The sequence below is a fragment of the Aspergillus alliaceus genome, assembly GCF_009176365.1.
Source record: "Aspergillus alliaceus strain CBS 536.65 unplaced genomic scaffold BDW43scaffold_15, whole genome shotgun sequence".
Lineage (NCBI taxonomy): Eukaryota > Fungi > Ascomycota > Eurotiomycetes > Eurotiales > Aspergillaceae > Aspergillus > Aspergillus alliaceus.
Window position 1 is genome coordinate 1 of NW_022474698.1, and position 27,273 is coordinate 27,273.

Genomic DNA, 27,273 nt, shown 5'->3' on the forward strand with positions numbered 1-27,273 from the left:
TTTCCAACTGAATTCAACTATGGGGGGAGAAACACTATCATATAAGGATTTGTGTTGTGGGAAGTAGGCCTGCCTAACCACGTGACGTACAGGTCATCACACTTATTACTATATCTAGTAGTATATACTTTTAGTTACTCTAAAACATTATAACTAAATAAATAAAGATTCTAGAAACTAGCTTTTAATTAATTAGATATATAAAAATATTTTATTTAATATTAAATTTATATTAGATATAAACACAGTTAATAAATATAAATACTAGAATATATATAAATAACAGTAAGTTTTAGTAATAAATCATTATTTTTATATAATCTATTTAGAAATAGTTTAGGAAAATTATATAAATATAGATAAGTAAGGGTTATGACAGGTGACCCTTAAGTAACTCTCTGAGGGTCATGGCAAGGCCTACTTAAACCTCTATCTGTGACAGATAGTCCAACTAAATGCTTGTCTAATTAGAAATATCAATCTTTTTAAATTAATTAAATTTAATTGGTATATCAGAAAAATTAATTGAATCTGATTATGATTACCAAATCTGATATTTAGATATATATCTAAATATACAGATCTGGGAAGCTGTATTGTTTCCGAAATTCTGACAATATATTTCTCTATAAATTAGATATTATCAACAGTAGTGCTTTGTTAATTGCAGCTCAGAGAGCCGCAGGTAGTAGGGGAATAGCGTGCTACGGCGCCGCAGATGGCAGGAGCAGAAGACTAGGTTTCCATTAAACGATCTACTACCATGTATAGAGGTTGATCACTAGTTTCCCAAGCTATTAGGGTGAGGTAAGGATTTTACCGCAGCGGGTAGCACGTGACCGCACGTGCTACTATATCAACCGCAGGCGCTGTAAGGTGCGCCTAACATGCTTATCCAAACAAGCCACTATATAATATAGTATATAATTCAGTATATAATCTAGTATATGGTATATGGTATATACTATAGTATACAGATTGATATATAACTATAGGACATATAAGGACACTATATACCTAGTTTAGTTCTTTATAATTAATTCCAAATTTTCCAATTATTACTATAGGGTTACCTTAGTATTAAGATCAGTATTCAACTCATTTATTCTCTTCTAACTATCAAGTATATATACCTAGTAGGCCTGGCCTTTTAGACTTGAGCTATCTACAGATTAGTTAACGTCTCTTGATCAGACCTTAGATTAGATCACCTCTCGGCATCATCGTCTCTTGTTACTGAATCATAGTGGATTCTATCATTCAGGTTTGACCCTCGCTACGCAATCGCAGCTAATTGGTCGTAGAGCTCCAGCCCGAATACCGAGGCGTAACACTACACTGGTTTCTTTCAGATAAGTCGAAGTTGAGATATAGACTTATCAAGAACGCCTATTTTATATGCAATACAGTAAATGACCACTCGCTTGTGAAATACGTTACATGCCTCCAACCATACATAGCAGTAGAGCCACTAGGTAAGCGATGAGAAGGTTCACCCCACCAACCTAGCAGGAGGAAGGCGTCTTAATTGATTCCTTCAGTCAGATGGTGGCTGATTCTTGTTTCATATGCTCTCTTTACGCCAGAAATCTCCTCCACCAGTGACTCATTCAGCAGAGCTTGCCGTGCTGCTTCATTTCCTGCGATTGTCTTGTTGGTACCCTGGCCAGACCCTAGATGCTTGTTGTTCCACCCCCATCCTGTAAGATACAACCCAATAAAGAAAGTCTGCACTCCCCGACTTTGCTGAACGGGTGGACGTTCATCAATATACTTCAACTTGATTCCCTTCCCCATGATTTTCCTTGCAAGTATCTCTTTCGCATTTACATTGGGCCTTTGAGGACCAAGTTCCGAAAGCTTTGGAAGCCATAACTGAGTTAGCCATTGTTCAACTGCTTCATAGCCACCAACTGGGTCAGAGATTATAGCCGCAGCAACATAGGCCTCAAAGACGTCTGCCCTGGTCTTTGTCCATCGTTTTGGCTGTTTCAAGTAATCATGCGGCACTGCAGCCCTGCAATCGAGACCATATTCTGTTGCATACTCAGCGAGTGTTTCATTCTTTACCAGGAGTTCCCTGATCTGCGAAATCCGCCCGGAAGGAATTTCTTGAAATTTTTGCCAAATGAGCTTTGTAGCAATAAGTTCTATATATGCGTCCCCAAGAATTTCGAGTCGATCATAAGTTGCCTCGGCATTGTTACTCACACCCGGATGCGTAAAAACAGCCCTCTCGAGGGCTTTATCCATAATAGGGGGCAGCACAGGCAGACAATTTTCCGTGCTTATTGTCCCGACTGAATGGTGAATTGGGATATGGCTATTGTAATCACTAATATCTGACTTGGGGCTATTCGCGCGACGTAAGACCTCATCGAGCCCCGAAATTGCTTTGAAAATGTCGGGACTAATATCCGAAGTATGGCTTCGTAGGCAGCGGAGACTTTCAATAACATCATCTAGCAGCTGTGATACCGTACTAGGGTGGGATTTAGCCTCGCCTTTGTGCAAAGTAATGTTCTTTGAGGGTTGGTGTTCGACCTAGCAAGATCAGTACCAGATGGGAGTTTTTGCTGAAATGTACGTACCTTCACTCTAGTTTCCCTGGAATAGCTACTAGGAGAATTTGAGAAAACAGATTTTCTTTTACTGTCCATTGTCATGGAATTCTGATCGTAGTGATTAGTGCACCAAAATCCCCACCCAGTTTAATATTCGAGGCTGTGACGTCCCACATCACGTGATGGCAGTAACTTATCGCTTCATATCAGTCGATGTCTTATCCTCTTGATCAATATGCCCAAGCATGGCGGTCCCTTACAGTCGAATCTTGGACCTTGCTAAGGTAATAATTCCTCCACGAACTGTGATCCTCTTCAAATATCAAGGGAAATCTGACATCTATGCCGCGCAGGTCCAATGCCGCATCTTTTCACTTAATTTTAATCCCCAGAGATTGCGGCTGGGAAACAAGGTCCTTCGACAGCGACTTCGAGGCCCAACGCTTGCAGAATGGTATCCAAAAAAGACCGTTTCTTTCCGTGACCTACAGGATAGTTATAAACCTCTCGGTTTAACCATGTTCGATGAAGCAGAGGATGACAGAGAGGAGGCGATTCAAATGTATGTTATCCTTGTCCTCTGTCTACAACGTGTACTTATGACTACGAATCAGTGCAAAGCTTCGGGGTAAGGGAAGGCCAAAGAAGAAGAGAACAGCTGCTGGTAAGCTATATCTTAGTGTGAGTCCCCTCGCTTTAATTTCTGACACACATGTAGAATCGAGATCGGCAAAGAAGAAGAAATAGTATGGAAGTACAGGTGCTTTTGCACACTATTCTATCTTAGAATTGTAATTTTGAAAATTTTGTACTATATCTGCTCATATATTTGGAGTATATGGCTGCAATCCCGTTCATCATACTTTCACCTTTTTTTGGATTACATTTTCGCCCAAGTTATAGCAGCTCAACCTACCGAGAAAGATTGTCTTGGGTTATTTCTTCATGGTTAGTCTTGCTCTACTACCTGCACCTACACCCAATTCGTCTCTTGTGAGCCTGCATATTAGGTCAGAAAAGCCTTGGCTATGTGAGGACTTTTGCTTCAACAAACAAAGGTTGAGGTGAGTTCTGACGAGTCTTTCCCAATGTAAACTGACCAGAGTCTCAACCAGATGTTAGTGTAAAGAAGGGATTGCTGTCTTCAGCACATATTGGGTAGATGTCATTTAAAATATAGTAAAATATGAAGTATATCTGAATACACCATTGGTTGCTTCATCCTACGTAAAAATCATAAATACCGGGGCAGTTTGGGCTTGTTTGCGACGGCACGTGATTTATGACAGTACTGGCGGGTAATGTCACCAAATGTATCTTCTGAAACCACTCTTGAGAGAATCACATTCTATTGACTGTTACCTACCGCGAGGCATTGGCCATGCTGTTGTAAGTTCTTAGTGCGACTGAAGTAACTAGATTGTTGCCTGTTTACATTCATCCGGCTAGCGGGCTTTCGTCATGCGACCAAGCAAGAATCAACTGAGAAGGGCAAGGAAGAAGGCTTTGAAACATCAGGTACTTCTATTGCACTGTGAATACCTAAATTGAAACTGACTTTTTTCTAGGCTACTGACGCCACACCTGATGAGATACAAACGGACTCTCAGATAGGGGAGACTTTATCGACTGGTGTTCCACAGGGAAAAGGAGAGGAAGGACATATCACGGCAACCCCAGATCTTGAGGATCCGTTATGGCAGACATACAAGGATATCATCAGTAGATTCGATGAGGTCGGGGATAATGCAACACAGACCAAGGAGCCCGAAAAACCGGAAGTCTATTTTGACGATGATAATGAAATCCCAGACGAAGATGAAAAGGAGCCCAAACTCTCAAAAAGAAAGCGCAAGGAATTGAACAAGCTTTCTGTCGCTGAACTCAAGGCAATGGTTCGGAGACCAGAAATCGTCGAGTGGACAGATACTTCGGCTCCTGACCCTCGGCTTCTTGTACACATAAAATCCCAGCGCAACGTTGTTCCGGTCCCTTCACACTGGTCGTTGAAACGAGAGTATCTTTCCTCCAAAAGAGGAATTGAGAAACCTCCTTTCGCGTTGCCTAAATTTATCCAGGAGACTGGGATTTCGGAGATGCGAGACGCCGCCTTAGAGAAGCAAGAACAAGCGACCCTCAAACAGAAGCAGCGAGAGAGGGTTCAACCTAAAATGGGAAGATTGGATATTGATTATCAGAAATTATACGAGGCATTTTTCCGATTCCAAACGAAGCCAGAATTAACTCGCTATGGTGAAGTTTACTATGAAGGCAAAGAATATGAGACCAATCTCAGACATTTACGACCGGGTGAGCTCAGCGCTGAGCTGAAGGAAGCACTCAATATGCCACCGGGCGCTCCCCCTCCTTGGTTAATTAACCAGCAGAGGTATGGCCCACCCCCGTCATACCCAGCCTTGAAGATTCCAGGTCTTAATGCCCCCCCTCCTGCTGGTGCCATGTGGGGTTATCATCCTGGTGGCTATGGCAAGCCACCAGTCGACGAACACAACCGCCCTCTTTATGGTGGTGACATCTTTGGTGTACTGCAACCTCAGCAGACAGTGCAGCAGGGCGAGCCTGTTGAGAAGGATCTCTGGGGGGAGCTACAAGAACCTGAACCATCCGATGAAGAAAGTGAAGATGAAGAAGACGAGGTAGATGAAGAAGACATGGAAACCGGCGTTCAGACCCCTGGCGGCATCGAGACGCCAAGCGGGGTAGCATCAGCTGTTCCTTCTGAGTTAACTGGCGAAGAGAATGTTTCAGGTGAATTTGACGTGCGCAAGCATTATCGAGGAACACAGACAGAAGAGTCTGTAGGCCATAAGAGCGCTTTTCAAGTTATCCCAGAGCGACATACCAATGTCCGGGGCTTCTTCGGTGGTGACAGGGTGTATGATCTCGCCGCGCCTCCAGAGAACTTGGCTGTGCTCGGTACTGAGGACCAAAATCGGAAACGCAAGAAGCCTGGCGACATTGATGTATCCGTGGATCCAGATGCCCTACAATCAAGTGACGGGTTTAACAAGGAAGATATTCGAAAGCTTTACGAATCGCAAAGGCAACAGGAAAACAACCCGAGCTGGGGATTTCAGGAAGATCTAAGTGATATGATCGCCCAGGAGAGCCGGAAGAGGCTCAAAAAGGAAGAAGAAAAACGCAATAGGCACTGATGGCCGGTTTCCAGCTATTTTTATCGGACATGATTCGCAGAATCTGTACCAACAAAGTCACTGTATTCTTAACTCTCCTGAAAATGTAGCTTTACGGAACCAGATGATTATCGAAAAATATTTGCGTTCGAGCTTTCTGATCCAGTTTTCAACCTAGGGATAGTGACTAGGAAACGGAACGTAAAAAAGTGATATTTCATCTAAAAACCTATTAGATAGATATACTTATTGCCTACGTTATATCTATCTACAAATATGTGGCCTGCTGTGATTTAATGAAACACATTTGTGTAGTCATCATCAGCCTTGTGGTAAAGTTCAGGCGAGGCCTAGCATTTCTCTTACTTGACATGGGGATATTATCAAGAGCACTTAGAATAGGTTAATTAACTGTAACTAGTGTCTTCTTACTAATACGAATCCATGGAGCCTCAAAAAAGCAGACTATCGTTAGAATATTAGATGCTACCAATAATGTACGATTCACAATCAACAACTGTGATGTAGTTGCGCACGGACGTAGGAAGGTAATCTAGTCATGTGATACCCGCCCAGTCTGTTCTACTACTATCACAGGCGCAGCTTCAGCCAATTTCAGTGTTCGAACCCGTATAATATCTGCCTACTGAAAACAATTCCATCCGCACATCTGCATAAAACTGCACAGTTCTCGTTGTATAACTAAATTTCTTTTATCCTTCTCAGAGCAGAATGGACTGGGATCGGAATAGAAGGTCTGGCACATGGATATGTTTATAATTGTCACACTAGCTCCGCCCTTTACTATTTTTATATTCACTCTTCGCTTTCAAATCTGTTTCTCAGGACGAATCTAACATGATATTTATAGGTTTGATGATCACCGCGGTGGAGAGAGCTATCGCCCAGCAGGTCCTCGTGGTTATATCAGACGCAGTAGATCGCCACGGAACCGTTCCCCCCGCCTAGTTGCTGATACCTGGGTGCCATCTTCAAATCGATCATATGGTCGTGTACGCAGTCGGTCACCTCCGGCTTTTAGGAGTCGCTCGTCCCGGAGCCCGTCTTTCTACCACAGGGACAGTGCCCCTGGCTCATACATGAAGACATACTCGCCTCCTAGACGGTTTTCACCCAGGCGCGAAGGACGACCCAGGTCTCCTGGCCCTAGCTCATGGCGTTTACGATCACCGTACACCGACAGCCGACCTCGTGATTTCTCTAGGGATAGGAACATGTCAAAGCGGTTTCGGGATCCATCACCAGCTAATCTAGACTATAGATCAGCGAGAAGAGAGCGTCCTCTGTTGGCTGTATCTGATCAGTATTCGAGACCAACCTCACCTCCCAGGCGTAGCTTGTTGCGCGATAACATTGCCCGTGTACCGATGGCTCCTCGATCTCGAAGTCCAATTCAAGAAGGCCGTAGGGATCGCCATGCAGAGAATCACATAACCCAAAGACGACGATCACCCTCTCCTCGAGGCGTTCCTGCTGCATACACCTCCGCTCCTGGCTCTGTTTCCAACTCGAGAAGGTCATCGCCTTTAACAGATAAGGTTGGTGTTTTCCAGTTGGACAACAGGGTTCGGTCACCGGCATCTCAGCCGGTCCCTTGTCGGCGCTTGTCAAGGAACTCAGAGCATTCTCCATGTCGTCAAGAGCGTGCAACATCGAACAAGACCAAGCCAAGCCAAGACGAGACTCGGCATGATTCTCTAGTTGTGGACCAAGCAAGTAGCACTTCAGGAAAAGGGGATTCCGATTCACTCGGTCGGGCTCCGTCTCTTGAAGTTCAGGGACAAGATTCGGGTCAATTAAAGACAGCACATCATGGAAGCGTGCCAAGTTACCCAAGGGCACATAGCGTTGCGCAGGAGCATTCGCCACCGTCTGGTCCGTCACATGGAATTAGGTCTCAGTCCTCTCAAGCTCGCAGTTCAAATATCTCACTTCTTTCGGCCCCGACTCGTCCTCGTGGGGGTCCAAGCTTCAAGGACAACATTTGGGGCGGGGCTCCCGCTCGCCGTGGACTCGCGTTAGCTGGACCCATTGGTCCCCCAACTGGTCCACGCAGTAGCCATATGTCCATAGGACCGGGTTTGGATGTCCACCGTCATACTCCGTACCGACAAGGTAGTGTTACAGGGACTCCCTATCCCCGCACCCCGAGGTACATGAGTCATCTTACCGGTCTGTGCTCAATTATATCAGGAGGGAGATCTCTCCCATCTGACCTGGATGCCCCTACGGAAAAGCGCCTTTTGCAATTGGATACGGACAAGGATCGGCTAATTGAACAAATTGCAGACAGCCAAAGACTAAAACGGATTGGGATTCGAGACTGGGACAGACTAGATAGAGAGAGCTCCATTTGCGCTCTGAAAAGTGAACTCGCGGAGGGACACCTACAGCGCCTCACGGATGGTGAAAGCGCACATGTGAGCGCAATCTTCTGATTGCCTAATAATGAACATTATTTTCACTCAAGAAGGACGTGAATTGTTATTAAACTCTTTGACTCCACGCGTATGACCATCTCGGCATTGTATACTCCTTATATGAAACAGCCACGTAGAGCAAGAAATGTATAAGCGATAGTAACAATAAGAAATTAAGCAAAGCGAGGAGAAAAATTGAAGGGGAGACATGTAGGATTATATCTGTACTTCAACTCTATTAAAAAATTACCTAAACGTGGGCATCTTGGCAAGGGTGGGGCTACTCCGGCATCTAGAAATGGCGCGCGGTGTGGGGCGGGAGACCTTCGCGCCCTGTGTTGTTGTGGCTTCGTGTCAACATTGTTCAGGCCTTTGTGCTCCGTACCAACAGGGAGATTTACTGGTTTGCGCAAATATTCCATGGCGATTGATTATTGGGAATCCTTGAACTGCTATTAATCATTCTTCACATTTGCTCGATAAAATACTTGCCAACTCCGATCAACCCATACCGTACTTTGCTCAAGTCAATAAACCTCCATCATGAATCCCTTCAGGCTACTGGGTGAGTGCGTAGTGAGAGTTAAGCAAAACCTCCATGGTCCTAACATCTGAAATAGCCGATTTTTCGCACCTTGCGTCCATCTTTATTCTTCTACATAAGATGAAGTCATCTAGCGTATGTCCTACGTGCCAAATTGCAGTACCCAACCTAATCCGCAAACTAGAGCTGTTCTGGACTGTCATTCAAATCACAGGCTCTGTATTTGATGGTGTTTGTGACACGGTATCTTGGTAAGTATCCAGGGATTTCTGCGACCCCGGCCTTTAATAACTTCCTAGATCTCTTCTGGTCCTTTTCCGACTCCCTATACAATACGACTTTCAAAATCACCTTCATTGGCTCATCAGCTTATATTATCTACCTCATGCTCAATGACTATAAACCAACGCATGATCCCAATGTCGACACCTTCAAAGTCCAATATCTCCTCGGGCTCAGTGCCTTGCTAGCTCTTTTCTTTCCTCACGACTATAGCATTTCAGAAGTCAGTCTTTCTATCGCTTTTGTAACCTCGGGTGCGCCTCTGACATTATCAAGATTCTCTGGACATTCTCGATTTGGCTCGAATCTGTCGCTATCCTCCCTCAGCTCTTCATGCTTCAACGTACTGGTGAGGCGGACACTATCACGACGCACTATCTCTTTGCATTAGGTCTATACCGAGCCCTCTACATACCAAATTGGATCTATCGCTACTTTACGGAAGGCTACTTTCAGCCTGTTCCCGTCTTAGCAGGCATTGTTCAAACACTCTTATATTCGGATTTCTTCTATATTTATTATACCAAGTAAGTCTCCCCGGCAATCTTAGACATTTGATTAGGAACTGAACATGAGCAGGGTTATGAAAGGAAAGAAGTTTTCGCTTCCAGTTTGATCAATATTATAAAAGCAGATTTCTTCAGTTACATACAGGATTTGGAGGTAGTGGTTGCAAACGATGAGAAAACCTTTTGTGACCTTATCATGGCTATATCGTGTATTCCAGAACACTTTAAAAATGTCGTATCTGTTTAACTATGGATAGATTTTGCTTGTACATTCGGGGCGTCGCACACCTCCAGCCGTCTAAATCATTCTGTCTGGAGATGCCGATCAAGCAATGTGTTTGTTGCATTTGAGAACGTGGTCAGGGATTGTATTCAAAGGGTATCTTTGATGCACTCTTGATCTGGCACCTCAGTTGGCTAGCATAAGGTATCAGGCGAGCTAAGTACCTTACGCATAAGATAACCCTATTATCAGTTTTACTAGGTTGCCGTGACTTGATATAAAATTTAGGTTTCTAAACTTCAACTTCGCACTTGTTTGAGACCAACTCTCTAATCATCTGTGTATTTTAACAGATTGCTGTATTTCATTTCGCTCGTACGAGAAAATGAACATATTTTGCATTAGACTAGAAAACACAGTAAAGTTAAGGAAAGCAAGGGAAAAGAAAGTAAAATGCCAAATTGCCGGAGCCATTCCGAACCTATCTGATGGTTTGCCAAGATGGATGCTTCATTAACATGGAGGGCTCTGGAAGTCCCGATGGCTAGATGAGCCATGTGCAGGAGTGAACCCGGGATTGTAATTGATCTGCGACGATGGATCCGGTACGTCTCCGTGGAGTGCGTCCAACCCTGTGGAAATAGAACTGGGCAGAGGCCGTGCCACCTTTGTGAAGGTGTGTCGAGGGCTCATGTTCGGACGTGGGTTTATACCCTTTTGACTCTCCAGCCAGCTATTGTGGCCGCTTAGCTGGCTCAAATAATTTGCTTGCGACCTGTCCAACGGCAATTGGACGTTCAAGTTAGATTCACACCTTGACATGGGTGGGGACGGAAGTTTCGGCGAACGAGATACTATCTCGAGACGGGGTGAGCTTCTTCTCGAATTAGGGGGAGTGAGGCGCGAACCTCCCCGGCGAACTTGACAAGTCGGGCATATCTTGACAAAACGTGAAATGAGTTCTTTCGGAACCCTTTGATGGTGGTCAACGTAGCTTGCGGTCAGCTTCCCGGACAGACAGTAAATAGACATAGAATTGTTGGAAGAAAAGGAGAGAAAAAAAACAAGCACAACAAAATTGTGTTGAACAACAGACGTACCATGAGTAGATCTGTCGGACCTGCGCAGATGTTTTGTCTCTGCCACCGTGCTGGCATTGTTGGTGTGCTCTAGTGAGAATCTTGAACAGTTTCTCCCGAATAGCCACGGGCTTCCCTTCATGGCAGATCATCTTCGTGCACTTAAATCACATGCAAATATCAGTAACAAAGCCCTTCAACCTGGTCAGGGGCAGATACGGACATCTGGAGTCCCTGTACCAACTACCTGAAGTTTAAACATCTTTTTCACCCAGAACCTAAGAATTGATACTCAGCTAACATGGACAATAATCTTTGAAAAAACTTGAAGTATAATGACAGGGATGCTTTCAGCTGTAGGAAAAGGATACATTCGTACCGGAACTGCGCAGATTCTACTGTCGTATCTTTTGGATCTAGTAAGACTGTTCTTATGTTTCTCGCCCTTTTAGCGTGAATCAACGCTTTATCTTGTTTCTTTACCGATAGATCGTCGACATAACTAGAGAGATAACACTGGTAAGTATGGTATTACTGCACTGGCAGCATGAGACCAGTCCCTTGGAATATGTGAGCTATTTACCTTCTCATCAGTTGATCGAATTCTTGTACGTTTGGGAACCCGTCTACTGGGGGAACAACAGGCTCCGACAGCATTGTACTCTCGTTTCGGGAATCTTGGCTTTCGATCTCTGTCTCACCAAGTGCTTCGCGAAAAGGCAGATATCTTGGGGATTGGAGATAGCGTGATGTAGACATATATTGCACCGACTGGTGGTGATGATGATGATGGTGGTGTAAGGCTGCATGATCAGGGACCGATGGAACTGGGTGTCCAGGTGTATGGTGAGGAGATACGTGCTGGGTGTGAGGTGATATGCCTGAATGACTATAAGGAGAGCTGAATTGGGAAGTATATGTGTTGAAAGATTGAGGTGGGAAATGATATGAGCCGGGGTCGTTTATACTGAATTCATGGCCTTCCCCTTGACTGTAGGGAGCAGGTAAGGCAATTTGCTGGTTCATGATATAGCTACCATGGCCTTCATTACCGCGTCTTCCAAACCCACTCATAATGATTTTCGGTTTGATTATGGGTCTTTTGTTGACAGCCAGGGGGTTTGAACTTTCCAGGTCAATGTATGCACAGATGGACAATGTAATTCTGCTGGATGAGCAAGAATATCGTATTCTCCGTCCAGTCACCCGAATGTATGTTGAACTAGAAACGGAGATTGGGGGTAGGATGGGGCAGTAAATGTTCTCCAGGAGCTCAGTTTCCGAAGGATAAAGGATCTAATTCCCCAAGACCTTGGTGACACAACCTTTCCAGATTGTATGGATAGGAGCTGTAAGAACGTACGCATGGGAGATAAGTGATAAAGAAGAGGAGGGTTAACCAGAGAAGAGAAGGCGAAGAGCTTGAAGCAGATCCAGATGAAGAGCCAGTGAAAGCTGCTGATAAAACACGATTCATAAACAACAAATTCTAAAGACAGAGGGCGGGCTCCGAGTCTCTAATAAATGAAGAACAAGCTAGGAGCTTTGGGTGAAAGGCCAGTGTGAATAGCATATAGAGAGGAGCTGCGTGATATGTATGAGCAAGACCATGACACCCTACCCTTGAACGATGCAAGGTAACCTCGAGGAAGATCGAGGCATCGGCGACAGCTGACAGTATCTAGATTTCCTGGGCAAGGAATAAGGCAATAATGGAGTATTATCAACTTCGACATATGAAAAGGAATATAGAGAGGGGATATAGCATTGAGGCTAACAAAGAATAGGCCCAAGGAAGACTCTGCAAGGTACCTAATGCAGAAGGGAGAAGAGAGGCAGAGGGAGAGAAAAGGGGCAGAAAAAACCAAATGCAATAAGCCCTTCAGAAACAATACAGGCAACGAAATTGATTTAAAAAGAAAAGGAAAAAGACGCGGAGGTTGGTGGAGAATAGGACTCGTGGAACTGACAAGGATCAGGAAATCAGACAATTAAACAACCATATATAGTGAATAGTAAATAAAAGAGAGATTCAAAAGAAGGAATAATGTTGGTAAACACTCACGGACGAAGAGAGAGGGGCGTAGGCAATAGGACTATTCCATGTCTCTAAGAAGCCCTTTGCTCGATAAAGGAGATAAACATCCCCTGGGTTATGGAGGGGAAAGAGCAAAAAAGAAAGAAGGAAAAGAAAAGAAAGACGTATACAAATAAAAATACCTATATAGGGAGGGGAAGAGAAATATCATGGTAAAACAAAAGATTAAGAAGAAACCATGGCCGAGAGAACCTTGACACATACCACTACCAAGAGTTTATGGCTCAAGTAGAAGATGCTGGTGATACAGTTCAGGTTTACTCATTTTTCCAGCAGTCAACTTGCAGGTCTCCAGGCGCATACGTCGAGGAGCAATCAATGCTCTCATATGCTGTGTCTGAGAACTGATTTCCTCTAGGTGAAGGGAAGGGTATAGTCTGTCCGTCTGAACTTACCCTGAAAAGTAGGGAATCACCTGTTATTGGCTGCACTGAAGAGCTACTCCCTTGCTCTTACTTTCAAGGCAGGTATTTGAGTCTCTCTTACCATCCCCCTCTAGCTCTCTTTCTTCCCTACCCCCCACGTTATGTTCCTTTGTATGCATATTCACAAATACTCTCTCCCTTAGGGTGAAATAAGTATCAATCTACCTTGTCGTTGGTGTTCCCAAGAGTGACAAGGCAGAGTAAGTAATCATTCAGTGTCTCCTGAACCATGAACCAGAAATACAGCCTTCTTATCTACCAATTAGTTTACTGCACAAGCTGGCAGGGTAGCAGTGAATATGTTATAAAGTAGCCCACCTGAAGCGCTTAGATTCCCTGGAGGAGAGGCTCATCATCCTAATAAAAGTAGCTCACCGCTGCGTATACAGTCCCATCAGATAGTGTGCTCTAAGCAGCAGGGATTGTATTGTGGGTAGGACATGGCGACAGTTAAGAATGACCTCGGTGAACTGCAAGATGCGAGATATATGTAGAATGCACACATATAGACAGGAAAGGCTACTGCAGAAGGGTTAGGGTTGCTAAAATTATCATTGGTTACCTAAGAATTGTTTCGGTCACCGCTCAGGATGATAGAAGATTTGCATTATATGTATGTACAGTACCTATTATATGTGGATGCCGAAGCAGAGGAAGCCTGAATATCTGCGTGTATCCTTTCCCACCTCCCCTCTGATTATTCCTCCGGTTCCATCCTATTAATTCCCTCTCCTTCCCTCCTTCTTTACAACACGATCTTGGATGACGTTGGATTCAGGTAATGTCAGGTATGGTATGAAGCGGTATTGAGCATACTCTGGATACCCACTAGTAGTAGGGGACCTAGGTACATACAATACATCGCGTTACCTATCTAGAGTATGTATATACGTAGTACATAGGTACCTACCTTGCATGTACTATGCTGTACTGTACCACTATAGTAAAATACATGCAGTATATATTTCACCGCTTAAATTTTGTTTGTATGTATATACATCCAATGTATTGATTTATACATTGGTCTCTACCTATATATATCTCATATATATATACAGAGGAAGTACATACGTAGTAGTATAATGATCGAGAAACATCCAGGGAACATTCACTTTGTCAATATCAATATCAGAAGACCAGTAGAAAATAATCCATGATTGACTTTTGCTTGCCTGTACTGCACATGCATATTACTAGGTACTGTACTACCTGAAAATAATACAGTGTGTTACATGGCATGTCTTGTAGAGGCTACTTTAGACTACACAAACCCTGAAGTAGAGACGTGAAAGAGCGAAAAAAATACAGGCTTTACCCACTAGTATTCAGCACTATAGGTACTCTATGTGCATACTTACATACATGTACACAAACATATATACATGAACTTCCATGTACACTGCACTGATATGGGCGTTGTTTTATCATTTGTAAATAGGGCTTGAGGGATTGGTGAAGAAACTGGCAAAAGGTTGTATTGGAACCAAATGATCAGAATTAAAAATGAAAATAGAGGCAAAGGATGAAGAAGGAGGGGAGAGAAGAAAGAAAAGCAAAATTATGCGTCGTCTGGGATTATTTATCTCATTTTATCGATACAATACTCCTGTACATGCTCCGTAATTTATTGCCTAGGGCTTGCGCTCGGAGCTTCAGTATCAAGGGCGGTAGTACTGCCTTGACTGGAATTATAGGTTGACCCATTACTTTCTATCTCCTGTTTAGGCATATGTAAGCACAGGAACATATAAAAGTGAACATGAACATCGCCAAGCTGTTCTAGTTACCCGAAGAATCATCAATCAAATAAGAAGCCCCCTCATGATATTACAGAGAGAAAATACTAATAACAACTCTAATCGGATATAGTAAAATCACACTCCTCTCCCTTGTATACATGGGAGGTCTAGAAGAGAGCCCCTGCAGTTAGCTGAAGTGGATGGAATCCCATTTCTATTAGTTCCTTGGGAAGCACATTTCTATTACTTACTATTACAACTCATCAGGGATTCACCTAGGATAATGTGCATTCCGTATGCCTATTTGGTATAGCTGGTAAAGCTAATATCGGTGACTGGCTACCGTAAAGCTGAGTCTTCACAATACTTCCCCTACCTGCCCGTATGATATTATATTATCATCGGGAACTGGAGACGAGCCTGGACCTATTTACTATTGACCATAGCTAGTAGTATCCAGTGGATTCAAACGAAGAACTGGCAAATATTCTAGTAGGTTTTGCCGTCTAGTGACTATTCATGTTCATTCCAATGCAAGTGCTTATATCTAAGTTCTGCTGAAACGGACCATGGCCCTGGCTGGTCCGGTGGGGATTCCACTTTCGTAGTTGACATTCACACCCCCAAATCTTTTTCTTTCTTCTGTGTGGTGCGTAATGAGTCAGTCTTTGCGCTTGAGTCGCATGACGCCTTCGGATCTATCATCGTATCTAGAGTGCTGCTGGAACATCACCCAACGCTGTTACCAGCGGCACTGCCAAAGTCAATCGTGAGACCTGTCGATTGTTACACCGTCGAGGAGGTGAGAATGGTCTAGTTGGAGCAGTGGAATGAATAGATTCTTCTTTGGGTGTAGGTCTTGCCATCGCTTCCCTTCCTACACCCATGCCTTTGTAAACTGGGAAACCCAATCAAGTTAGGGCTTCCGCACAGGGACAAGGGTGAGGAGAGACATGTAAAGCATCCCCAGCAAATAATACATGATGGAATTCCTCGATGCTGAATACGTGGCTGGTAGACAGCTTTTGCGGTGAAAAGCCCAATCAGTGTTCTAGAATTTTAGGGTGGGCAGTTCTAATGTTCGGAGTGCTCACATTAGTATTTCTTGGTCCAGTTTGATCTAAGATCTAATGGCCTGTCTCATGTCCATGTCTGGGTATTAGTAACTGCCAACCCCGAGAGGGCAGCGATTCGACTCATGCTTCTGAAAAGCACTAAACATAGGGCACAATGAGTCCAGAGCCAGAGTATACTGTGTACTTCCGTGCACATCTAGTAGGTCCCAGGGGGCAAATGATAGATACTATTTATTGGGCATCAGGGTCATCCATAGATGCTTTAGCCCATGACACCCTACCTTGACCGTTGGTTGCTCTGCGGTTGGGTGTGTTGGCAACCAATCTGTTGCAATATCATTGGCCAGGCAAAGGATCAGTCGTCCTTTCGGGTCCAATTGCAGTCGATCCGATGCGGTGTCACACAAACAATTCCAATGCCTACGTGGGAAGGTTGGAGGCTGGCTGAGGGCCGCTAGGTAGATGCAGGCTGCACATTAGTCTGATTAGACCCATGTTAATCAGAGCAAAGTAAGATGAACCACCAGAGGACTTAACAAGCAAACATCTAAGAATCTCCAATAAATGGCCAGGAAGTTCTGGGAAACCTCCTGGAAGCCTCAGTGCAGGGTATAGTATCCATTGGACTTGATCAATTTGTCTTGATTGCTTGGCAGTTATTGGGCAGTAAGGGCGTACGGGGCACAGACACTAGTATCTGCAGCTATGGCTTATATACTGTGTGGTTTGGGGAGATTCAGACCATTTACTGGTAGGGGTGGAGGGGGGTTGTGTAGCTTTGTTCGCGTAGGTATTGGTTAACGGCGTCAATAACTGTATGTTGCCTTTTTTTCTTGTTTACCGGCCAAAATAAATTCCTTTGTGTGTTGTATGTTTTGCAAGCTGACACAAGCAAAATATAAAAAAAAAATGATCACCAAATTATTATTTGTATTTGTAATATTTAAAAAAGAAAAGAAAAGAAAGAAATTGCCATATCTGATTTTATTACAATTGTTTACTACAATCAAGGTGATTCCATGTCGGATGGACTTTCCAAGTCGCTCGTTGAACATACAGTCAGGCCTAGGGTTTAATTGCCTGAAAATTTGGATCATTTACACGAAAAGGTATATACCGTAGCAATTATAAGTACATAAAACCCTCACTTCTTAGTATCATATATAGATACTCTCGTAGGGCAACAATGGCAACCTACTTAAAAGGAAGCAGGCAGAGAGAGATATCGTAGCAGCGACCAGTTCATTAAGGTCAGGAAGTCCATGTCTTTTCATCATAACCTCATGGGGGATGCCCATAACAGTCTCAACTGCAATCAAGGCCATCCCGTTATCGTCAAAACGTTTCTTACCATCATCAAAATATCACAAATCTTGAAGGTGGAACATTGACCAATGGGGTATACTCCATTGTATCCTATGGGTATCACTGCTTCCTCAAGTTCTTTCCTCCCCCCCATATTTCTTTTCTTTTCTCTCTCTCTTTCTTCTCTTTCCACCCACGGCAGAGGGGAGTATGAGTATGTCCCTCATAAATTACCCACTATCGTGGTCCCGAGCGCTGTTGAATTGCACCAAGTCTCGAATAGCCCATCGCCAGCCATCTCCAAATTTCATACGATCAAAGCTGATCCATTTGTCAACCTTGCGCCTCCATTTTTCTTCTTCGGCGCGCTGACGCCTGATGAATTCTGGACCAACGTCAAATTCTTCCGTCATGGGCCACTCGTCTGAAGAGTCTCCGCAGCTTCGGTCATCGCCGCTCGCACCAAAACCAAGGTCATAATAGGCACTTGAGTTCCGTAGTCTAGAATTTCCGGCCTTGTCTTCCAGGTCGCCAAGGCCAGCGAAAACGTCATCCTCATCCTGGACAGCCACCAAGCCCTTTGTCCCAGGCTGCAGGGGCGCCATTTTGAGCCAGCACATACGTCGTGGGTCGAACACCATTCCCCCGACAACCTGCACATTCTGCATCGCACCAACATTAGTGATGAGAGCTGGAGCTGGTTTTGGTGACTTAGGTGAGTCTGTTTCAAATCCCTGGATCAAGCCTTCATTTCCTTCCCAACGGAAAGCGGCGGGGTTGTACTGCATGCCGTTTATAGCTAGGCGAGTTAGCCCATAGTTTACTATGACAAGTAGAGAATCAACTTACATTTGGGCTCTTGGACGCCTGCCCCCAAAGGTTTGATTAAATGTGGTTTGAATCCAGTCATGGTGGCCTGTCTACCTTTTCTGCTTCTTACAGTAGACGAGCTTGAAGGAACACGCGAGACTGTTTGTGTTTTCCAAACTGCGTTCAAAGAAGTAAAAGATTGACTTTCACGACTTTTCGCATTAAACGCCATTGAGGCTATGCGTTGCTCTCTTGCGTTTCTTGAAGCGTTGGTGTCCCGCGCAAATCTTGGTGTGGAATCTTGGGACTTTGGGGCAATGCCTGGTACCGGTTGTTGGGGAGTTGGTGCTTCTATCCTTGATGGAATGGTGTGGCTCCGGTTTAGCCTACTTCTGAGCGACCGCGGGGCCCCACGCCCAGAGGGAAGCTTGACGAATCTGCTTTCTGTTGAGGTAGATGTAGGCAAATCATCGAACGACGCCAATTCAGTACCGTCACCAAAGTTACGCCGACGGGCTGGTCGAGTAAGGGTTCTCTTTGTGGAAGCGATTAGGGTCTCGGGGCTTGAGTCATTTACAGCATTGCTGAAGGCATCATGGCGACTCGACCGTGACATGCGAGATGGAGCTTGTGAAGTGAATGTGTCATTGGAACTATCTGAGTTTGTTCGACGGGGCTGCCGGTAATTTTTGACGCTGGCATGATGTGACTGGTTTTCTGATGCTCCCGCTGGGATGAATGGTGCTTGTGATCTACGGCTCAGCGACCTTGGGTCACCCCCTGTGCGATCAACTGGAGTTTTTGGTCGAATAGAAGAAAAACTTGGTCCTTCTTGCCGAGAAGGGGAACGCTGACAAGAAGACAATGCTGCCTGCTGTGTGCTCCTCATCGATGGCATTGATCGTTTCTTTTTTAGTAGTTGATTCCCGGCGGTGATACGCTCACTACTGGTAGTTCCCTTTACAGCTCGGGTACCGACGAGCCGCATACTCGGAGTTGAGGTGATAGGGGGCATTGATGTACATCCAGATGTCGCAAGACTAGATAGTGACATATGGGAAGAATGCCCGCCAGTTCGCGACGGGGGGCTTCGAAAATTCGATAGAGGAGCTCCGCTTTCTGAAACAGTTTCTAGGTGTGTCGAGTGCGGACGATCATGACCAGAAAGACGGGGTATCCGGGTCTTTGGGGAAACTGTTGTGGGCGTGAATGTAAGAGTAGTTGCTGAACGCCTCACTGGGCTGCTAGGACGTTCTGTCTTGCATTTGACGTTTGGATTTATCGAAAGTCTCTTAGAGTCAAAAGCATCATCGCCCTCGATTTCAATGCCCGAGAAGAAGTTATCAGGGTTGGCTGATTCGTGGCTTGCCTTCACCGGTTCCGAATTGCTTAGGCTTACACATCTCGGTTCCTGTCGCTTCCTTAAAGAGGTTTCCAGATCCAAAGGTCCTTCCGGGATGATGAGACCTTCCAGTCCCTCATCCTCACTCTCGGCGGTTAAACAGCTAGAAGCGCTGGGGCTGACCACAGAGACTGAGGAGCTTGGATTCGACCGATGATCTCTCGTAGTGCCGCCAAACCGGACACCAATACTACCTTCAGACCAGTCAACATCAATATCATCAGGTGTTGGGCTTGTAATTCTCGAGTGAACCTTGCGATGTGATAGCTGTAAAGGGAAGCCATTCGCCGGTATCTCGAAATCCTCCTCAAAATTGTCTAGGTTTTGATTCTGTTGGTCCGGCTTCGGGTGGCCAAGAAGACCAGCCCTCTGGGGAGACCGAGATCCCGGGGCTCTAATTGTAGGAATATCATCAACACTATTGACACTGTCATCGATTTGGTAGCTATCCAAATTGGCGAGTGCCGACTGCAAATGGAAAGAAATGTCATCATCACCCCAGAAAGGCGAAGCCGAGGTTTTTATAGGGCTTGCAGCAACAGAGCTAATCTGCCGAAGGGACTCAGGAAACGTCGACTCCTGCGGACACTTCAATTCCAATACACCTTCAGGCCCCGGGAATTCCATGTCTTCAGACCAATCATCGAAATTTTGCTTAGGTTTCCTCCGTCCGAGACGTTTAATAGTACCCCCAACGAGAGCAGACCTGGGTAAGTTTGTAGGTAAAGGAATTCCAGCACTCTTCGCAGAAGCTATCGCCTCTTCGCTTACACCTTCTTCATTGTCTAGTAGCTGGACCTGCCAATCCTCGTCACCGCCCGCGTTGGAGTCGAGATCGGAGCGTCCGGAACGACGAGAAGATATCGAATCCCGATGCCCAGACCGGCGAATAGACGAATTAGTTACCGATGTAGCACTTGATGCGGTGCGCAATTGGATGTCCTCGTAGCACTGTAGGTCTTCATCATCGTCCCAGCATTCGACTATCTCCTCATCCCCACGCCGTACTTGAAGCGTTGATGATTCCATGGTAGCGCGGGAAAGATGTTGAACAAGCTGGAAGTATAGATTATATGTCTGGAGGGAAGGTCCAGGGATATCCGGCGTTGAAACCTACTGTATTGACAGAAAAAGGAATGTCATTCCGTGGAATCGGCTGAATTGAAGAGACGTTGCAGGTGGATTTTTCTGTCTACTAATTGGATGCGGGCTTTTTATTTTCGGGGTTTTGTGTGTCTTCCTCCTCCTGAAGCCTCTAATTTCTTTCACTTGGGACTGAGAAAGTTGAAGTAATCGAATCGTAATCGGGTGGTGGACAGGTCAAAAGCGACGTCGCGTTCAAGATTGGGCGTCTCTCCGGTTGAGCAAGAAATGGCGACCCGGCGTGCGGAGGAAATCACCAGACACGAGGCTGATACCTAGCAATCGTGCCGGTCCGCGTGTGAAGTGGTCGTAACCGTGGTGGTGGCTGGAGGATTCCCCCGAGAGGAGATGTTGTTTGAACGTTATGGAACAAGGGGTTGGGCTAACGACCACTGATCTGGAGGACATATCCCAACTAGGAAGCCTCCGTTAGAAATTCAAATTGTAGGCGGTTACAAAGGGACGTGTTAAGATAGGTCCCTTCTGTATTGTTCCCTCGTCGTCGTCTTCTTCCTGTTCACCTCCTGTGTCTCTGTTCTCTCTCTCTGACATACACACACACATACACTGTCCCCCCTTTTTTATTTTTATTGTTTTGTTTGAGAAAATAGTGATCGAGGACTGACGGACAAAAGGGGGAGGGAGGGGAGGAGGGGGGGGAAGATTAAACAACAGGAAAAAGGGTGGAATTAGGAAAAGAGAGAGACTGAGTACTATTATTGTTCACTAGTCGCATCTCTAGTTTGGGTTCGGTGGCACTAATCACTTCGTAGTACCGAGTATAGCGTATTATTAGTCTGATTATTGCTAGTATTGTTGCTCCGACGCTCACATGGATCCACAAGCCGTTGGATGCGTTCGGCAGAGGTAGTATCTCTATCTTAAGGCCTACTACAATATGTTGATGGAGTGTTGCTCCGGTAGCTAGGGTCAAACATTCGATGTGTACGCTGACTGTAGTGGCGTATCAGATGTGAGAATCCATTTTGGGAGAGGTAGAGAATAAATATAGTAGCATGGTACATAAGGTAGGTACAATACTGGCCTAATCATCTTTCTTTGGACTAGTTAGGCACTGGTATGAGAGAGAAGCAAGTCTCTTTAGCAACGTTATAAATTTATTCTTTTGCTTTGTTTTCTCTTTATGCCCCATTCTTCCTTCTTCCCAACCCTAATTACCTATACTCCCCAATAATTTGATGAGGCTCTCGATTTGATCATATCTACCAATATCCTTTCGCGTTCAAGTATAGAGAAAACTGAAAGAACACGGCTCTCAAAATCCAAGGAATGATGATGGTTTCCAGTTACATCAACATTCCGACCTACATTCTACCTGAACTTACACACGTATTACCGGGTTGTCAATAATGATAGAGGCTGAAGGGGAAACTCTGAAAAAAAAATATAAAATAAAATTCTAAGGGGGAAAGGGAGTAGTAGATTGGTATCTTAAGTACGGAGTACTATAGTGTACAGAATATAGAGTACCTCCACTCAGCGGACTGAGTTCCGTTTTTTAATGTTACTTCAAGCAGGTAAGTCGTGCGCTAGTGGACCACTGACCTTGCAGTACTCCGTCAGTGACATAAATTCCCAAGTACATTAAAATTTACTAGATAGTATATTTACTCCGTGTGTACCAATACTACTAAGGTAGCAGGCAGCCATTTCTACCTAGTAGTAACTACCACTACCGAGCTTGCAGCTCCATGAGAGTCGCGCTTTAACCTTCTAGGTCTAGGCGGCCTTTGCAGTGTTCTAGAGATATTATAATAATAAGAGCAATATCCAAACCATATACTCAGAGTCCCTCCCTCTCATTTCACTATGATGTCTTCCACGGAGCCTGGCCTGTATCCTCGGATTTTGCGCATTCCCAGGTCTGACGTTCCTGAATCGTATGTACTGGCTCATATTACTCGCATAAGATCGACTCCTTTGGACCTGAATATCACTGCCACCGAAGGGGAGAACCCATATACTGGTACCGGTACGCCGATCTTCCACTCTGCTAAGGTTTAATGTGTTGGCCAAAGAACCTGTCAAGAACTAAAGCGACCAGGGCAGTACGTCAATCATCTCTAAAAGGACTCCGTGCCAAAAATTACCAGGGCGACGATGAGGAATGGGTGCAAATTGTGTCGCATGTCTTTGGTCAACTGGAAGAGTCTGCCGAGAAGGTTGGTTCGCTGTATGGCATCGAATCATCGGCTAGTATTATCGATGCCAATGATGACGACGACAAGGAACTAGTAATTACTATTCGGAAAAGGGTCCAGAACATAACTGTACGTACATTTTCGTGTCAATCCGGGTTATCTTTCGCTGATAAATTATCGTTCTACAGCAAAGACTTGGTTCCGTGACCCTCAAACAAAATGATCAGCAAGCTATCCAGCTCTTTGACTGGTCAGGGATCATTGCAGTCAGGGCGAAGACCCTCGAACAGCGTTTCACTTCTTTGCTTGCTCACTACCGCAGCGCCGAGGACACAATAAAACAACTCAACAAACAGCTCGAGGAGTTTGTCTCTGCCAGAGTTCAGCACGAAGAAGAGCTGATCGTTAATTTCGTCCAAATATTGAACCAAAAAAAACTCAAGATCCGCAATCAGCAACGCTTGCTGTCTTCTGCAAAAGTAGACCATGAAAAAGGTGAGCTCAACCAGGAAATCCTCCACTATGAACTTAACGGTTGACCTGTGGTGGTGTAAATCAGTCTCTGAGATCCAGGATGCAACGTCAGATCAGCACCTCCGACTGTCCAGAAATAATCGGGCTTCGAAGCGTACCGCCGGGGAAATGACTGACGATGAGTCCGAGAGTGAAGATGGATTCGAAAAAATGGAACTCGACAAAGCGGTGGGCTTCAGCAATACTGAGGAGGGCAATGAAACGGACGATAGCCAAACCTCAACACCTCAGCCTTTAGAAGCGGGCGATAGTGCCATTGATGAAGGGTCTCTCGTACCCTCTGTTCCAGCTAGCAGTGGAGATGAATGGCATAAATTGGAACATAGAAGACCGACCAATCGCCCTGTAATGAAGGAACCAGTTCCCCCACCTCCACGAAGGGAGCTTCCATTTACCAGGAAAGCGCAGACTGCTGTTGAAGAACAAAAAGCACAGACACTTCGGCAACGGGATACTGCAGAGCAAACTGGGGGTGAGACAGATGATGATGAGTTATGATTCGCATTAGTATTTGGTCACCAGTGGTATCATTGGTTTTAACGTCCTTTAAATGTACTTGGTTTATTGCGCAAATGCTACTTTTGTTGAAATTCATATTCTACATAGTTCGTCGTGCTATATATAATGGTCAACCGACATCCTCGCATTGTGAATCGTCCTTAGTTCTTCAATGTTTCACCCACAGGCTTGGTATGTTAATGGACTTTTGAGAATCAAAGTACCTATATGCCCAAAAGCTGGATTTTACCCCGATCTTATGTACAAATTCACCGCTACTGACATCATAGATTATACCAGAGGGTAATGGGAGGCATCTCGGAAAAGAGGTAGCAAAACATGACAAGCAGGTTCAACAGTAAAAACAAAACACGAGATAAGTATAGGTGTTACAACGACAACGCCTAGACAAGGGACAAATAAGGGAAAAGACCTAGGTAGATCATGCTTGGGTCAAAAGGGTCTATTAGCCATACAAGGCCTGGGGAGACATTTCACCTGCAGCCATGAAGTTCGTCTCCGGATTCCCCGTAGCCTTAGCTGCTGAGCATCGGGCCATGGTTGGTGAACTATAATACAGTTAGAAACTAAAAAAACATTACATAAGAAGGTTTATAGAAACACGTACCTCCGAGAAATAGAGTCGGTAAAATAGAAGTCATCGATAATCTTCTTGAAAGGAGCTAGAGTTGGCTGGGTGCCCTTGTTCTGGTCGACTAGTTGAACCTTGCTCAATGAGCCGAGGGAAGTTGACTCCACAACGTCGTACCGACGCATCACAGGACTAATCTCTTCCATACGGTCGCGAAGAGCTTCAATGTCGTCGTATGGAAGAGGCGCGTCAAGGAACTCACTGGTGGCACGAATGATCTTCCAGTCATCGCGTGCAGCACCAGGCAATGAAGTGGCTGCACGAGTAACTTGTACACGTCCCTCAGTATTAATGTAGGTACCGGACTTCTCTGTATAAGCAGCTCCAGGAAGCACAACATCAGCGAGCTGAGCACCGCGATCACCATGGTGTCCCTGATAAATGACAAAGGCATCATTGGGGATTTCTGTCTGATTGACTTCGTCGGCACCCAAGAGCCAAACCATCTTAGGCTTAGTCTGAGCAACTTCTGGAGACGGTGTAGTGAAGCCGACTTCGTACGCAGCAGCACGAGATGCAGCACGCTGAAGAACGTTATACCCTTGCCATTCGGAGGTATTGAAGGTGCTTGAATGCTTCTCCACAAAGCTGCCGACTGTCTCAAATATCGCTTTGGAATCCGGGTGTTCAACTGCAGCGCTACCAACAATGACCATGGGTCGCTTGGCGGAGGCAAGCTTTTCGCCAAACTTTCCTGAAAGAGCTGCTTTCAGAGCAGAAACATCAGAACCAAGATGCTCAAAATCGAAGGTACTCTCGAACTCTTCGCCGACGAGTCCAATCTCGAGGTCAGACCGCAGATACTGTTTGCGGATGCGGGCGTTAAGGACAGAAGCTTCGTGGCGGGGATTTGCAGCAACCAGAAGAATAGCATCAGCCTCTTCAATGCCGTAGATTTTGGAGTTAAAGAGATAATTCGAACGAATATCAATACCGTGGGCAATGGGCGAACTGCCACCCGGTTGATCCAGGGCAAGATTATCAGAACCAAGTTTGTTAGCCAGGTCTTTCATGGCAACAAGTGATTCTGCGTCTACGAGATGTCCCGCAACAGCCTTGAACTCATTTTCCTTGAGCTGGAGCTTCTGACGAGCAGAGGAAATCTCGGTCAGGGCTTGTTCCCAGGTCGCCGGAACGAATTTCCCTTCCCTACGGATGAGTGGTGTCGTAAGCCTCTGAGTTTTCAAGCCATCACACGCGAATCGTGATTTATCGTTAATCCATTCTTCGTTGATGTCATCATTGAGTCTCGGAAGTATCCGCATGACCTCCATGCCCCTGCTATCTATCCGGATATTGGAGCCTAAAGCATCGTGGACGTCGATAGATTCGGTGTGCTTCAATTCCCATGGACGAGCACGGAAGGCATATGGTTTCGATGTAAGAGCACCGACAGGGCAAAGATCGATGATATTGCCGGAAAGCTCTGAGTCGAGGTTCTTTTCCAGATATGTGCCGATCTGCATATCATTCCCCCTGCCGGTAGTCCCAAGTTCCGGAGCACCGGCAACGTCGTTCATGAATCGAACGCAGCGGGTACAATGAATACACCTATTCATAGACGTCTTGACTAAAGGCCCGATGTTCTTATCTTCCACAGCTCGCTTGCCACCAACCTCATGGAAACGCCCACGGTCGGCGCCATAACGCATTGACTGGTCCTGAAGATCACATTCACCACCCTGGTCACAGATGGGGCAATCGAGAGGGTGATTGGCGAGGAGGAATTCCATCACACCCTCCCTCGCTTTATGGACAAGCGGTGAGTTGGTCTTGACGTTCATTCCCGGCTGTACAGGCCAAGCACACGATGCCACTGGTTTTGGAGCACGTTCAACTTCGACTAGACACATACGGCCTGTAGAAAGGTTAGTAAAGCCTTATATGTTTGTTAAAATAGAACGTACAATTTCCTGCGATCATAAGTTTTCTTTTGTCATGTTAGCAGTGGATACAAACGTAACCTTCCCAAGGAGGGTTCAGCATACTCATGATAACAGTATCTGTTGTTATCAGTTAACATTAGCCGTTCATCTAAGTTGCACGCCTCCATACCTTGGAATTGTCGCGCCCGCTTTCTCGCAAGCTTGAATAAGAGCTGAGCCGGCTGTGGAAGGGTGTAAGCAGGGATAGTTAGAACCACTTATTGGCAGTGTAAATCACCTTCTACCGAGACCTTTTTGCCATCTAGAGCCACAAGAGTCAGCAACTAAAGATACTGAAATAAGGAATTTACTAGATAATACCAATTGTGAGTTCCACTTCAGCAGGGCGAGGGGCTGTCGTCGCAAAGGACCTAAGATTGTTGACCTTTGGGACCCGGACAGACCGGGCGGCCGCACGAAACAGCTGCGGCCGCATTCTGTGAGGAAGTACAGGTGTAGGAAAGAAAAAGGGGGGAATTGAAAGAGAAAATGGATGGATGAGATGCCCAATGCAGAGCTTGAAGAGCTGGTGTTCTTGAGAGAGCACTTTTGGCCTGTTCGGATTCTGCCAGTCGGGGCGTCACTCGCAAATTGCCGGCTTCGTATTGGTTCGGTTATCCGGCAAACCATTTCATCCGGGCCACACCTTTTAATTGTGTTTTCTAATTGCCCGTTTGTGTTTTCTTTTTCTCTTCTCCATAATAAAC

General features: G+C 45.3%; 10 protein-coding genes across 10 annotated transcripts; 5 read left to right on the forward strand and 5 right to left on the reverse strand.

The window, feature by feature from the left end:
* Nucleotides 1-1,524: 1,524 nt before the first annotated feature.
* Nucleotides 1,525-2,660, reverse strand: BDW43DRAFT_309877 (ribonuclease III; the record flags this gene model as incomplete). Its single annotated transcript, XM_032046791.1, has 2 exons — nucleotides 1,525-2,544; nucleotides 2,592-2,660. The coding sequence occupies 2 exons, from the start codon at nucleotides 2,658-2,660 to the stop codon at nucleotides 1,525-1,527; spliced, it is 1,089 nt and encodes a 362-aa protein (XP_031901450.1).
* A 137-nt stretch (nucleotides 2,661-2,797) lies between these two features.
* Nucleotides 2,798-3,784, forward strand: BDW43DRAFT_272265 (mitochondrial 37S ribosomal protein mS33). The gene is made up of 4 exons (XM_032041522.1): nucleotides 2,798-2,848; nucleotides 2,918-3,126; nucleotides 3,179-3,228; nucleotides 3,283-3,784. Exons 1-4 carry the CDS (start codon nucleotides 2,810-2,812, stop codon nucleotides 3,309-3,311), a joined length of 327 nt encoding a protein of 108 aa, XP_031901451.1. The 5' UTR covers nucleotides 2,798-2,809; the 3' UTR covers nucleotides 3,312-3,784.
* Nucleotides 3,785-3,895: 111 nt separating this feature from the next.
* On the forward strand, nucleotides 3,896-5,870 carry BDW43DRAFT_272267 (U2 snRNP complex subunit CUS1). Its single transcript, XM_032041523.1, has 3 exons — nucleotides 3,896-3,953; nucleotides 4,014-4,082; nucleotides 4,133-5,870. The coding sequence occupies exons 2-3, from the start codon at nucleotides 4,026-4,028 to the stop codon at nucleotides 5,738-5,740; spliced, it is 1,665 nt and encodes a 554-aa protein (XP_031901452.1). The 5' UTR covers nucleotides 3,896-3,953; nucleotides 4,014-4,025; the 3' UTR covers nucleotides 5,741-5,870.
* A 405-nt stretch (nucleotides 5,871-6,275) lies between these two features.
* On the forward strand, nucleotides 6,276-8,348 carry BDW43DRAFT_272269 (uncharacterized protein). Its single transcript, XM_032041524.1, has 2 exons — nucleotides 6,276-6,474; nucleotides 6,591-8,348. The coding sequence occupies exons 1-2, from the start codon at nucleotides 6,452-6,454 to the stop codon at nucleotides 8,176-8,178; spliced, it is 1,611 nt and encodes a 536-aa protein (XP_031901453.1). The 5' UTR covers nucleotides 6,276-6,451; the 3' UTR covers nucleotides 8,179-8,348.
* A 155-nt stretch (nucleotides 8,349-8,503) lies between these two features.
* BDW43DRAFT_272270 (ER lumen protein retaining receptor-domain-containing protein) lies at nucleotides 8,504-10,001 on the forward strand. Its single transcript, XM_032041525.1, has 6 exons — nucleotides 8,504-8,725; nucleotides 8,781-8,839; nucleotides 8,889-8,955; nucleotides 9,004-9,209; nucleotides 9,263-9,513; nucleotides 9,566-10,001. The coding sequence occupies exons 1-6, from the start codon at nucleotides 8,704-8,706 to the stop codon at nucleotides 9,600-9,602; spliced, it is 642 nt and encodes a 213-aa protein (XP_031901454.1). The 5' UTR covers nucleotides 8,504-8,703; the 3' UTR covers nucleotides 9,603-10,001.
* Nucleotides 10,002-10,141: 140 nt separating this feature from the next.
* BDW43DRAFT_272272 (integrase zinc binding domain-containing protein) lies at nucleotides 10,142-11,260 on the reverse strand. Its single transcript, XM_032041526.1, has 4 exons — nucleotides 11,177-11,260; nucleotides 11,021-11,075; nucleotides 10,819-10,958; nucleotides 10,142-10,691 (listed from the first exon to the last, which is right to left on the reverse strand). The coding sequence occupies exons 2-4, from the start codon at nucleotides 11,057-11,059 to the stop codon at nucleotides 10,232-10,234; spliced, it is 639 nt and encodes a 212-aa protein (XP_031901455.1). The 5' UTR covers nucleotides 11,060-11,075; nucleotides 11,177-11,260; the 3' UTR covers nucleotides 10,142-10,231.
* Nucleotides 11,261-17,565: 6,305 nt separating this feature from the next.
* BDW43DRAFT_49731 (putative cytokinesis regulator (Byr4)) lies at nucleotides 17,566-20,835 on the reverse strand. The gene is made up of 2 exons (XM_032050149.1): nucleotides 18,290-20,835; nucleotides 17,566-18,239 (listed from the first exon to the last, which is right to left on the reverse strand). The coding sequence occupies exons 1-2, from the start codon at nucleotides 20,679-20,681 to the stop codon at nucleotides 17,671-17,673; spliced, it is 2,961 nt and encodes a 986-aa protein (XP_031901456.1). The 5' UTR covers nucleotides 20,682-20,835; the 3' UTR covers nucleotides 17,566-17,670.
* Nucleotides 20,836-22,446: 1,611 nt separating this feature from the next.
* On the forward strand, nucleotides 22,447-24,216 carry BDW43DRAFT_49766 (uncharacterized protein). The gene is made up of 4 exons (XM_032050150.1): nucleotides 22,447-22,788; nucleotides 22,866-23,086; nucleotides 23,146-23,452; nucleotides 23,517-24,216. The coding sequence occupies exons 1-4, from the start codon at nucleotides 22,626-22,628 to the stop codon at nucleotides 23,987-23,989; spliced, it is 1,164 nt and encodes a 387-aa protein (XP_031901457.1). The 5' UTR covers nucleotides 22,447-22,625; the 3' UTR covers nucleotides 23,990-24,216.
* A 6-nt stretch (nucleotides 24,217-24,222) lies between these two features.
* On the reverse strand, nucleotides 24,223-26,622 carry BDW43DRAFT_49788 (putative NADH-ubiquinone oxidoreductase, subunit G). The gene is made up of 2 exons (XM_032050151.1): nucleotides 24,618-26,622; nucleotides 24,223-24,558 (listed from the first exon to the last, which is right to left on the reverse strand). The coding sequence occupies exons 1-2, from the start codon at nucleotides 26,492-26,494 to the stop codon at nucleotides 24,456-24,458; spliced, it is 1,980 nt and encodes a 659-aa protein (XP_031901458.1). The 5' UTR covers nucleotides 26,495-26,622; the 3' UTR covers nucleotides 24,223-24,455.
* On the reverse strand, nucleotides 26,477-27,110 carry BDW43DRAFT_272280 (uncharacterized protein; the record flags this gene model as incomplete). Its single annotated transcript, XM_032041527.1, has 3 exons — nucleotides 26,888-27,110; nucleotides 26,805-26,828; nucleotides 26,477-26,748 (listed from the first exon to the last, which is right to left on the reverse strand). Coding segments are annotated over exons 1-3 (212 nt in total), but the record flags the coding sequence as incomplete, so codon positions are not given.
* Between the last annotated feature and the right edge of the window lie 163 nt (nucleotides 27,111-27,273).